This window comes from Hyaena hyaena, unplaced genomic scaffold (assembly GCF_003009895.1).
Source record: "Hyaena hyaena isolate Hyena2069 unplaced genomic scaffold, ASM300989v1 scaffold_184, whole genome shotgun sequence".
In the NCBI taxonomy this organism is placed as follows: domain Eukaryota; kingdom Metazoa; phylum Chordata; class Mammalia; order Carnivora; family Hyaenidae; genus Hyaena; species Hyaena hyaena.
In genome coordinates, this window is record NW_024080817.1 from 1,076,285 (window position 1) to 1,089,455 (window position 13,171).

The window sequence follows — 13,171 nt, forward strand, 5'->3', positions numbered from 1 at the left end:
AAAATCTATCAAAGGTTGATGGATGATGTTGGAAGGACATAGGAGCAGGTTTAAAGAGACTGCCAGAGGCCAGTTGGAGATAATTTGAAGATTGGGGAAAATGATACATAATGAAGATAACATATTGTAACATAGTGAATCAGAAACAAAAGTCCATGAGTTCATAAAGATTAAAAGCAAGACCAAAAATGAAAAACAGAAGAATGCCAATAATACATATGAAGGGAATAGTAGAATTTTTTAAAAAATCACTATTTGGGGGGCACCTGGGTGGCTTAGTTGGCTAAGTGTCCAACTCTTGATTTCAGTGCTCCGGTCATGATCTCTTGGTTCGTGAGTTTGAGCCAACATTGGGCTCTGCACTAACAGTGTGGAGCCTGCTTGGGATTCTCACTCCCCTTCTGTCTCTGCCTCTCCCCTGCTTGTGTGCACTCTCACTCTCTCTCTCAAAATAAAGAAACATTAAAAAATAAATACGTTTTAAAAATAAGTAAAATTAAAAAAAATTACTATTTTTAAAAATTCAATATAATGATTAAATTGGGCAGAAATCATCAATTAATCTAAAACAATTAGAGGGGGTGCCTGGGTGGCTCAGTTTTTCTTTTTTTTTTTTTAAAAGCTTATTTATTTATTTTGTGAGACAGACAGCAGGAAAGGGGCAAAGAGAAAGGGAGAAAGAATCTCAAGTAGGCTCCATGCTCTCAGTGCAGAGCCCAACATGGGGTCAAACTCATGAGCTGTGAGATCAGGACCTGAGCTGAAATCAAGGGTAGGACCCTTAACTGACTGGGCCACCCCGGTGCCTCAGTAGTCAGTGTTCTGCAGAACAGAAAAGTAGTAGGTGGGGAGGAGAATTGAAGGGAAAATTATTTTACTTTGACAAATAAAATGCATAATCCTTGAATGGATTAGGGTAAAAACAGTTATAAAGGACATTTTAGGGACAGTTGAGGAAATTTGAGTACAGTGCATATGTTGGATGATAATAAATTGATGATTTTCACAAGTGTGGTAATGGTGATGTGGTTGCAGAGGGAGGTGTCCTAGGCTTTTTTTTTTGGCATGTGCACGCTGAAGTATTTTGCTGTGAAGTATCCTAATGTCTACAGCCTATTTTCAGATAGTTTGGAAAAACAGTATGGCACAATATATAAACAATTGGTGACTGTATATGAGAAAAAAAGGGTATTCATTGTGTTTGTGGGTTTGAAATTTTCCATAATTATTAAAAAAACTTTAAAAATATTTTTAAATGTTATTTTTTTAATGTATATTTCTTTGTAAGAGAGAGCAAGACAGAGCATGAGTGGGGGAGGGGCAGAGAGAGAAGAAGACACAGAATCCGAAACAGGCTCCAGGCTCTGAGCTGTCAGCACAGAGCCTGACACGGGGCTCGAACTCCTGAACTGTGAAATCATGACCTGAGCCAAAGTCGGACGCTTAACCAAGCACCCTTGTGTTTGTTTATTTTTGAGAAAGAGACAGAGCGTGAGTTGGGGAGGGGCAGAGGGAGAAGGAGACACAGACTCTGAAGCAGGCTCTGGGCTCCGAGCTGTCAGCACAGAGCCCAACACAGGGCTCAAACTCACGAACCCTGAGATCATGACGTGAGCTGAAGTCAGACACTTAAGTTAAAAAAACTTTTAAATAACTGTTAATTTGGGAATTAGAAATAAACATGGGTTATCCAGAAAAATTTTAGCTAGGGTGATAAAAGCATTAAAAATGCTAATAATTGTGATTGAAGGCCCAGACGATAACTCAGCATACTCCCCTTTTAAAAAGCAAATCTTGTACAGACATACTGCTGAAAAAATATTCCTGGGTTTCTTTTGGAATTAAAATGGTATAGTACTGCATATAAATTGGGAATTGGCATCTTAAAGAAGTCCCTTATTGTTCTTTGATTTCTGGATCAGGAAAGCCAAGTATTAGGGGAGTTATTTTGTTTCTTTGGTTACTTCCATGTTCCTATAGTGTGATACTTGTTATCTTATTATTAATAGTAATTATTAAACCTCATAACTGGTTGTTATAAGAATCTGATGAAAGTTACTTCTGATGTTTAATCCAGAACTTTTTCATAGTACCAATGTTTTTCACTCTTTAGACAAGAGCCTCTTTTGCAAAGCATTCTTTGTGGAAAATTGGTAAAATTAGTTCTCTATTACTCTTTTCCCAAAACACACCCCTCCCTCAGTGTACATTTGTGTGTTATCCCTCAAGGGGTTCTGTGGAATATTAATGATTTTCTGGAACACTGTTTGAAAACCATTGGATTGTGTGTGACTGTATCTGTTAAAGGCCTTTTGCCCATTTTATGTTAGTTGTGGAATAGTAGCCTTAACTTTTTCTTTTTTAACTTTTTAATATGGAAAGTTTCCAACACCGCATATGCAAATAGAATACTATAATGAACACTCATGTAGCCATCATCACCTTTAATAATTACCCAAAATTTATTAATCTTGTTTTATTTTTATTTTGTCTTCCTCTTGCTGAACTATTTAAACACAAACCTCAAAACATAGTATTATTCACCCCTCAATATTACTTAAATATAAATTTGATGACTTTAAAAACAGCCACAATATTATATCGTACCTAACAATGTTCCTTGGTATGTTATGTTATCTTAAAAACTAGTCCATGTTCAAACTTTACCAGATGTTTCCAAAAAGTTGTTTTCCGGTTGATTTGCTTAAATCAGGATTCAAACAAGGTCCAGACATTACATCTTTTCAGTCTTTTTCAGTCTTCTTAGTATATCTTTTAATTTATTATTTTTTTTTTTTGGATTTTTTAAATTTAATTTTGAGACAAAGACAGAGCAGGAGTGGGGCAGGGGCACAGAGAGAGGGAGACACAGAATCTGAAACAGGCTCCAGGCTCTGAGCTGTCAGCACAGAACCTGATGTGGGGCTCAAACCCATGAACCATGAGATCATGACCTGAGCTGTAGTCGGACACTTAACTGACTGAGCCACCCAGGCGCCCCAGTATCTTTTAATTTTAAAAGTCTCCTTTTTTTTTTTTTTAATACTTCTTATTTATGGACAAAACTCACCCATTTGTCCTGTAGAATTTCCCATATTCTAAACTTGGTTAAGATTGTTTCCTATTGGTACTTGTCCCCTCTACCCCAACCTTTTGGTCACGTAAATTAGTTTTCTAAGTAGGGAGTTTCCAGTCTGTCCTCTATTTTGAACATTACCTGTTTCTGATGCTTAAAAACTTTTTTCTTTTAACAGAATTTCAGACTTACAGAAAAGTTGTAAGAATAGTACAAGTAATTCCTATGTACTTTTTACCCATATTCCCCAAATGTTAACCTTACTACATTTTCTTTATCCTTTTTTCATTCTTTCTCTTTTTTTTTGTATATGTATATGAAATATATGTATTTCCTTTTTAATGAACTCTTTGGGAATAATTTGTGGATAGAATGCTCTTTACCTTTAAAAATGGGACATTCTTAATAACCACAGTATCAAAATCAGGAAATGAACATTAATACAACACTGTTAGCCAGTTGACAGACCTTACTTAAATTTCATCAGTTGTTCTGGTTAGGTCCTTTACTGGAAAAAAATTAATTACAGAACTAGAGTTTCATTCGGTTGTCATGTCTTTTTAGTCTTCTTTAATCTGAAACAGTTCCTTACTCTTTTCTTTTATGGTCTTGAAAGTTTTTGTGAATACAGGCCAGTTATTTTCTAGAATGTTCCTCAATTTGGGTTTATCTCCTATTTCCTCATGATCAGATATGGGTTATGCATTTTTGCCTGGAATATTCCAGAAGGGATGTATTTTAACAGTTGCCATATGATGTCAATGTGTCCCATTATTAGTGATGCAATTTTGATCATCTGATTAAGGTAGTGTCAGGTTTCTCCACTGAGAAACTTTTTTCTGAATTCCACTACAGTTTTCATTTTTATAATTTAATAAGTGTTTTGGGTAAATACTTTGAGATTATGTAAATAGCCTGTTATTCCTCAAATGATTACTACTAGTTTCAGCATCCATTATTTTTGCTGAATCAGTTATTACTGAAGTGGTTGCCAAATGGCAATTTCCTGAGTTCATCATTTCATCAATATGAATTGATTGAGATAGCTTCCCCTTACTCTCCTATTTATATCTGTATAGAGTATGTATTTACTTATTATCACTATGGATTCATGAATATGTATTTTTATCAGCCATGATCTAGTAATGTTTATTGATACTGGATCTGATGATTTTTAATACTGAACATAAGCAGACATTTAAAGACAGCTTTTGAGATAACATTCATTGTTTTTTTTTTTAAGCATTTATTAGTTCTAACTTCATATTTTGGAAAAGCACTGAAATGTAAGTTTATAACCCATAGGATTTCATTTGATTAATAATTTATATATACTATAAACATAAAAATGTATATCCTTTGACCCCCTCAATTCTAAGAATTTATAAAGACATTATACCCTTTTAAAGGGTACAATATAATCATTTTTATAATAAATGGATTCTAAAAATACTAGTAATCATTTGAAGAATAACAGAATATGTATACCCTGTTTAAAATTTTATTTTTGAGAGAGACCGTGTGCAAGCAGGGGAGAGGGGCAGATGGAGAGAGAGAGAATCTTTTTTATTTATTTATTTTTAATGTTTATTTATTTTTGAGAGAGAGAGAGAGAGCCAGGAGGGGAGGGGCGGAGAAAGAGGGAGACACAGAATCCAAACCAGGCTCTAGGCTCTGAGCAGCACATTGCCCGACACGGTGTTCGAACCCACAAACTGCAAGATTGTGACCTGAGCCGAAGTTAGACACTTAACCAGCTGAGCCACCCAGGCACCCTGGGAGAGAGACAGAGTCTTAAGCATGCTCCATGCTCAGCACAGAGCCCAACATGGGGCTGACTCCCACAACCCTGAGCCTAAATCAAGAGTTAGACGCTCAACAGACTGAGCGACCCAGGAGCCCCTACAACTATAAGTTTTAAGATTATTTTGTTTATTTTATTATAGAAGATTGGAGGTAACTTAAATATCCCTCATTTGGGATTTTTTGGGGGGAGGATTTTTGTTATTATAATAATTTCGTATAAGAATGTACTCCTGAGCCGTAAAAAAGAATGAACAGGCCTTTTAAGTATTGATAAGTAAGGTTCTTCAAGATATAATAAATGAAAAAAATAGATACATGTTTGCTTGTATATACATAGAATGGATATGTTTTGAAGGAAGCACAAGAAATTGACAACATTGGTTGCCTTTAGGGAGTGAAACTGGACAGGGATGGGGAAGGTTGGGGACAGGAGTGTGGTGGAGACTTCACTATAAAAGTATATAGTATGTCGTGTTTTCATTATCTTGGTAGATGACAATACGAGAAAAATTGGCATGAAACTGGCAACTCTGTTTATATACCGTGGCATATATACTTTACAGAGTATTGAAAAAATGAATATTTGCTTTGTTTTCTTTTGGCAGCATGCATATGCACTAGAACTTCTATTTGATCAATTGCATGAAGGAGCTAAAGCTCTTGATGTGGGATCTGGAAGTGGAATCCTTACTGCATGTTTTGCACGTATGGTAAGACCTTTATTTTGCATTCTGCCTCCAGCAGAAGTATATTATATATTTGGCTGTATATTTCTTTACTAGCAGTTTTTGAGGTGTTTTTTTTTAATCCAATTAAAATAGCAGTTGGAATATGTATCATTTAGGATTTTCTTGTTGCAAGTAACAGAAGGTTCAGTCCAAACTGGCAGAGGTAACAAGGGAATTTACTTGGTTTGTATAATGGAAACGTCTAGGGTGTATCTGACTTTTTGTGTGGCTGGATTCAAAAGAAGATCGGATGTTGTTACCGACATTGGGTTTCTCTCTGGTTCTGGTTTGGCTTTGCTTTCCTCCAAATGTTGGCTTCAGACAGGCTCTTCGCTTGTGATCACAAGATGGCAACCAGTAGTTCCCAAAGTGCGTTCCTCCGCATTCACAGCCAGCAGAAAATAGTATAGAGAGTCTGGTTTCCAGACACTCTTGCAGGGTTATTAGAAAAAGGGTAGAGCTTATCCTTTCTAAGAAAAGTGCTCTTAGAAAAATGTGGTGTTTATTCTACTTCACGTTTTATCACCAGAGGCATATCTGGTAAGTGACTCTCCAGTAGTCTGGGAGGCCTACTCTGGCACCTTGAGCAAAAGTTTATCTGTACTCAGATAATCAAGTCAATCTGATTATGAAAAGTCTTATCCCTAGAGGCCAGATAGGAAGGTTCTGGTCTAGTTAAGTTGGGATTTAGGGATGATGCATCTTGGACCAGAATCTGTCTAACCTGCTGTACGTATGTAATTGGCAGACCAGACCACTAGCATGTAAGCTCCAGGGAGGTGGGAATTGTATTCTTTTTTTTCACTGAAGTATCCATCCAGAACAGTGCCTGTTACATAATAAGGAGTCAAGTAATTTTTTTCCCAGTTGTTTTACTTGTTTTACAGAAGCTAAGCCATCATTAATGGAGTATTAAGATTTTTTAAAATCAAAGCTTAGTTATAATATTTAAATAGTGATGTTCTTGATACTTGACATATTTATGGTTTCAGAGAAAACTTCACTTTTTAAAAATCATTAGATTTCTGAGTAATCTTTTTTAAAAGTGTTAATGTTTTTCTCAAGTTTACCATGTGCTAATCAGTGTTCTAAGTGCTTTTAATTCTCACATCACTATGAGGTATGTACCCTTTTCCTCCTCATTTTACAGCTGAGGAACCTGATTCACAGAGTAACTTACCAAGGTTCTATAGTTATAAATAAGTGATGAAGCTTAGCTGTGAACCCAGTTAGTCTGGCTTCAGAGTCTTTATTGTGTTATTTTACAACTTATATTTAGGGCCTTTTAATATTTTTTTGTATTTTATATTTTCTGCATATGGCAGTAGAATCGGGTACAGAAATTCCTACAGAATTTTTTACATAACATTTTAATATTTAAAGTGACACTTTTATTTTTATTTCTTATTTATTTATGTGTTTATTTATCTATCTATTTTGAGAGAGAAAGAGAGGGTGAGCAGGAAAGGGAGCAGAGAGCAGAGAGAGGGAGAGAAAGGATCCCAAGCAGGCCCCATGCTGTCAATGCAGAGCCTGATAGTGGGCTCACACTCATGATCTGTGAGATTATGACCTGAGTTGAAACAAAGAGCTGGATGCTTAACCAACCGAGCCACCTAGGTGCCCCTATTTATTTATTTATTCATTCATTCATTCATTCATTCATTTACTTATTTATTTATTTATTTAGTGCATGCGAGCAGGAGAGAGGGATGGAGAGGGGAAATCTTAAGCAGGCTCCATGCTCAGCATAGAGCCAGATATGGAGCTCAATCCCACAACCCTGGGATCATGACCTGAGCTGAAATCAAGAGTCAGATGCTTAACTGACTGAGCCACTTGAGTTTCCCTAAAGCCATACTTTTAGATGGAATTTAAATTAAAAATGATTGTGCAAACTACCATTTAATATTGGCAGTTAAATCTTACTTCAAGATTTAGGGTTTAATACTCAGAAATCTAAGAAAGAGGATTTTTTTTTTTTAGTATTGCAAGTTGTAATTTATTCTAGCTTAATTACTGAAATAGATTTATCCACTTGAAAGGTATAGCTGAGAAAGTTATATTTAGTAAATATTTTATTGTATATTGAATAACCATATAATTGGAGGCTTGAACTGTTTTCATTTCACGTTGTAGAATATGACTTTAAGTGAGGAAACCCTTTAATGACACTTCAGAAAGACAAATTTAGGCCAGTGAGCTATTGAATTATTTCCTCATTTCCAGGTTGGATCTGCTGGAAAAGTCATAGGAATTGACCACATTAAAGAGTTAGTAGACGACTCAATAAATAATGTCAAAAAGGATGATCCAATGCTTTTGTCTTCCGGGAGAGTGCAGCTGGTTGGTGAGTATCAGAAAACTGTAAAAATCTCCTCTCTAGAGAATTTTTATTTTCAGAAGATCCCGTGCAAGCTAAATAGTACTCAAGCTAGTTTTTGCCTTTTTTTTTTTTTTCCCAACATTCACTTTAAAGTAGTAAGTAAGGAAACAGTTACTGTAAACTGTTAGGCTGGCTCTGCTCTGACCATGGATGGTGACGTGACTGTCCACTGTTTCAGAAAATGCTCATGTTGTGAGTTCTTTTTTCATTCCTTTCTAAGAAGTAATAGCGAAATGGCAAGTGCCTGTTATAAAAAATTTAAAGTGCAGAAATGTGTAAGATAAAAAAGAAACCCCCTCCTTTTCCCTCTTAATTTTTCTAGACATAATATATGTGAATAAATATACATATACACACTTTTTTTTAAATTGACTCCTACGTTCTGTTCTGTAGTTTGCTTTTCTCCATTCAGTGGTATACAGCGGACATATTTCCACGAGAGCACACTTTGTCCTGTTACAAGAAACAACAAACATCAAAACACGCTTAAAGCATAAATGAGAAGCTTAGCAAACACCTTTTGAATTACCACACTGATCAAGAAAGGGCACGTTATTGGCAGCTTGCATGTCCTCTGCATGCTTTTCCCTCCTCAGAACTCTTTCCCTGCTCCTTGGTGGTAACCAGTGTCATTACTTACGTTCATTTACTACCTAATGCGCTTCCGTAGACAATGTTTGATTTAATTTTGAACTTTAGATAAATGAAACCATACTGTATATAGTCTATGATAAATGACTTCTTTCATTCAGTGTTATATTTGTAAGATTCATCCATCTTATCATATGGTTAATTTTTATTGCTGTATAATATTCTGCCGTAAAAGTGTTTATTCTACCACAGATGGATATTTTGAGTTGTTTCTAACTTGGGGAATTAGAAAGCTGCTATGAACAAATGTGTACAAAGGACCAAATGCATATATGCACTCATAATGCAAGCATTTATTTATGTAGAGTGTTATTGTAAGTTTGTAGGGAACCATAGATACTGTTATTTTTTTAATGTTTTATTTATTTCTGAGAGAGAGACAGCATGAGCAGGGTAGGGGTCAGAGAGAGAGGAAGAGACAGAATCCAAAATAGGCTCCAGGCTCTGAGCTAGCACAGAGCCCGACGTGGGGCTCGAACCCACCAACTGTGAGATCATGACCTGAGCCAAAGTGGGACGCCCAACCAACTGAGCCACCCAGGCGCCCCTGCAAAACTTTTTAAAAGTGATCGAACCAGTTTACATTGTGCTCTATATCTTATCAACACTTGATACTGTTAGATTTTTCTTTTTACCCACTTAGTGAGTATAGAGCAGTGTCTCTTTATGGTTTTAATTTTGTATTTTCCTCTTAACCAGTGAGGTCGAACATTGCTTCTTTTGTTTGACCATTTTCAGCTATTCAGTTGTTCATATTTCTCTTTATAGACTTCTATAGATTAGCCCTTTGTCTTTTTGTACATATTGTAATCTCTTCTCCCACTCCATAGCTTGCCTTTTCACTCATATTGGTACTTTCTTGATAAATAGAAATACTTAATTTTAATGTATCAGACTTACCAGCTTCTTTCTGCTTTCTGTGTCCTCTTTAAGGCTACTCTAAAATCATGAAGATATGACTCTCTGTTATTTCTCAGAAGCATTATCATTTTACCTTTTCACATTTAGATCTTTGATCTTTCTGACATTGATTTTTATATATGTAAGAGGTAGAGGTTCAAGTATATATTTTCTCATATAAATATCCTGGTGTCCTAGCATCATTTATTAAGTCTCTCTTGCTCTGCTTTAAACCTCTTATAATTCTTCACAGTGGGTAGTTCTATCCGAACAGATTTTTAAAAGCATGATTTCTTTTCTTTCAGTGGGAGATGGAAGAATGGGATATGCCGAAGAAGCCCCTTATGATGCTATTCATGTAGGAGCTGCAGCCCCAGTTGTGCCTCAGGCAGTGAGTTGGGTTTTTTCCCTGTGTTTTTGTGCTTTAGTCAACTAAAGCTATAAAAGATTTATAGAGAAATGACTTCTGGATGATGTTCAAAATATTTTTAGACTTTTATGTCATGCATTTTAATTATACTTAGTACGCAGGGTTTTTTTTTCATATACAGAGTTGTGTAAATGGTTTGAAGATTACTAAATCACAATTTGTAGCTGTCTTATTTGAAGCAGTGTTTGATCTATTTTAAGAACTAGTATTCTAATAGAATTAGGAAAATCCATCTGGAGTTTATAATCTGATAATCACTTGGTATTTATTAAATACCAAAACATGCAAGATTGTTGAGTGCATGGGTGAGACCCAGAAGTATTTGTCATCCACTTTACCCTCACAAAGCTTATATTCTGGATATAAGTGTCATACATATAACAGGGAAATTAACGATGTGATAGCATATCATCGCCACGTAATACATATTGATGGGTTAAGAAAATCCGTACTGTAAGAGTTCAAGGGAGAGAGGCAATGGAATGGAGTCATCAATGAAACTATATGCAGGAATGGAATTGGAACTGAATCTTAAAGAACAGTAGGGTTTGCATAGTTGCGATAAGAGGGAAGGATATTCTAGTATTGTATATTACATAAGCAAAAAATATTTAAGTACAGAGTTGGTTTTTTATTTTAGTAAGACTGATAAACATGTCACCCTTAATAATCCTTGATTAAGTTCACTGAGATCTTAGGATTCTGTGGTGTCTGAGTTTTCCACAGTTCTGGACTAGATGACTCGGGGCCGAGAGGGACACTGCCTCTTCAGCCCAGTCTCAGCCACTCCTCAGTTTGGAAAAGTTCTTTTCTATATGTGTAGATGAGTTCATGAGAAGCTAAAAGTTAGGGAGCTTGTTCTGGTCATTGACTTGCTGCTTATTGGTTGAATGACTGGGAAAATTACTTATTTTCTCTGGCTGTGTTGCCTATTTCAAAAAAAAAAAAACTAAACTAAACCAGTGGTTTTAACACATTTTATTTTTTATTTTTTATCTTTTTCTTAATTTTAGAGAGAGGGAGAGAGTGAGGAAGAGAGGCAGAAGAGCAGAGAGAGAGAGAGAGAGAGAGAGAGAGAATCTTAAGCAGGCTCCATGCTCAGGGTGGAGCCAGACATGGGACTTGATCCACCACCCTGGGATCATGACCTGAGCTGAAATTGAGTTAGACGCCCAACCAACTGGCCACCCAGGCGCCCCTAACCACATTTAAATTGGAGGATTAATATGCTGTAGAGGGGATGCCTGACTAACTCTGTCAGTAGAGCATGCAAATCTTGACCTCAAGGTCCTGAGTTTGAGCCCCATGTGTGGCATAGAGTTTATTAAAAAAAAAAAAAAATATATATATATATATATATATATATATGTATTCATACATATAGAAATAGATGTACTGTAGAAAGATGTACAAGTTGGGGTGCCGGGGTGGCTTAGTCAGTTAAGCGGCCGACTTTGGCTCAGATCATGATCTCTCAATTCATGAGTTCAAGCCCCATGTCAGGCTCTGGGCCAACAACTCAGAGCCTGGATCCTGCTTCAGATTTTGTGTCTCCCTCTCTCTCTGTTCCTACCCTGCTTGTGCTCTGTCTCACTCTCCTCTCTCTCTCAAAAATAAACATTAAAAAAAAAAAAGAAAAAGATGTACAAGTCATAAATGAATAGCTCAATGAATGGTCACATATGGACACATGATACATAGGTATTTATTTATTTATGTACCTGTTTACTTATTTATATTTATAATACAGCCTAGTAAGGACAATTAAGATGTGAAATAGAACTGTATTTAAACACAGGGCTTATCTTCCCCACTAAGACCCTGAAATGATCTCGAAGGGTATTTCTGGCTTTAGCTCAATGTGAATTTAAGTGTTTGCAGTAGCATGTGGAAGTGTTATAGGGGTCTTTATACATCTGATTAAAGGGAGACATGCTGAAGGGAGGGGCTTTCCGGTTTCAAGGTAACAGAAAAGACGTTTATGCCTTCTCTTGTATATCACCTCAAAACAACTGGAAAAACAAGAAACAGAAACACAAAGTCCGTATTTCATTCTCTAGGAGATTGCACTGCACTCCTGAACCCTGTGGCGTGTGCAGACAGAAAGCAGATGGAGTAATAACTGACCCAGGAGGGCGGAGGAAGTTGGGCTAAAGAGGCTGCAGAGAGAATCATTGCTGAAGCCGTTTGCTCTGCAGAACTTTTTTTTTTAAAGTTTTATTAATTTATTTTTGAGAGAGAACACACAAGCAAGGGAGGGGCAGAGAGAGAGAACCAGAATTCAAAGCAGGCTCCAGGCTCCTAGCGATCAGTATAGAGCCTGACATGGGGCTGAAACTCATGAACAGTGAGATCGTGGCCTGAGCTGTAGTTGGACGCTTAACTGAGGAAGCCACCCAGGGGCCCCTACTCTGCAGAACTTTGAAAGGGCTTAGAAATAGAAGGCATCAGGACCTTGGAAATCACAGATGAAGCATGGGTCTGAAAAGAGGGGCTGCCACTGGAAATTCTGTATGAGGAACAATTAGTGCTAAGCCCTAAGTAGGAAAATTTTTGAGATCTGAAGGACATGATTCTGTAGTTTCACAAGATCTATTGAGTGCCCAGTATGATAATTTTTTTAAAAAAGGGAGGGGTGCCCAGGTGGCTCAGTTGGTTGAACATCCAACTCTTGGTTTTGGCTCAGGTCATGATCTTGTGGTTCATGGGTAAGAACCCTGCATCAGGCTCTCCTCTCACAGTGCAGAGCTTGCTTGGGATTCTCTCTCTCTCTCTCTCTCTCTCTCTCTGCCCTCTGCTTTCTCTCTCTCAAAATAAATAAATTTTAGGGGCACCTGGGTGGCTCAGTTAAGTGTCTGATTTTGGCTCAGGTAATGATCTCACCCTTTGTGTGTTCAAGCCTAGAGCTTACTTCAAATTCTGTGTCTCCTTCTCTCTTGGCCCCTACCCCACTCATGCTCTATCTCTGTCTCTGTTTCTCTCTCTCAAAAATAAATGGAAAAAAAGAGAGATAGGAAAAATACCATGAAATTCCAGAATATCCGGGATAAAGAGGAGATGCTAAAAGCTTCCAGAACAATAAAACTTAATCTGTTAAGGATTGGTGATTAGAAAGGCATCAGATTGCAGAACAGCAGCATTAGAATCAGAAAGTCAAGGGCACTTGTGTGACTCATTCCACTGATTGCAACTCT

At 36.8% G+C, this 13,171-nt stretch overlaps 1 protein-coding gene across 2 annotated transcripts in view; it reads left to right on the forward strand.

Moving 5' to 3' along the window:
• The window catches only part of PCMT1 (protein-L-isoaspartate (D-aspartate) O-methyltransferase), a 50,572-nt gene that overhangs the window by 26,304 nt on the left and 11,097 nt on the right, over positions 1 to 13,171 (forward strand). For both annotated transcript variants that reach the window (XM_039240947.1, XM_039240946.1), the window contains exons 4-6: positions 5,488 to 5,592; positions 7,840 to 7,960; positions 9,853 to 9,938. In XM_039240947.1, the coding sequence (XP_039096878.1) occupies positions 5,488 to 5,592; positions 7,840 to 7,960; positions 9,853 to 9,938 (312 nt within the window). The remainder of the gene's footprint in view (positions 1 to 5,487; positions 5,593 to 7,839; positions 7,961 to 9,852; positions 9,939 to 13,171) is intronic.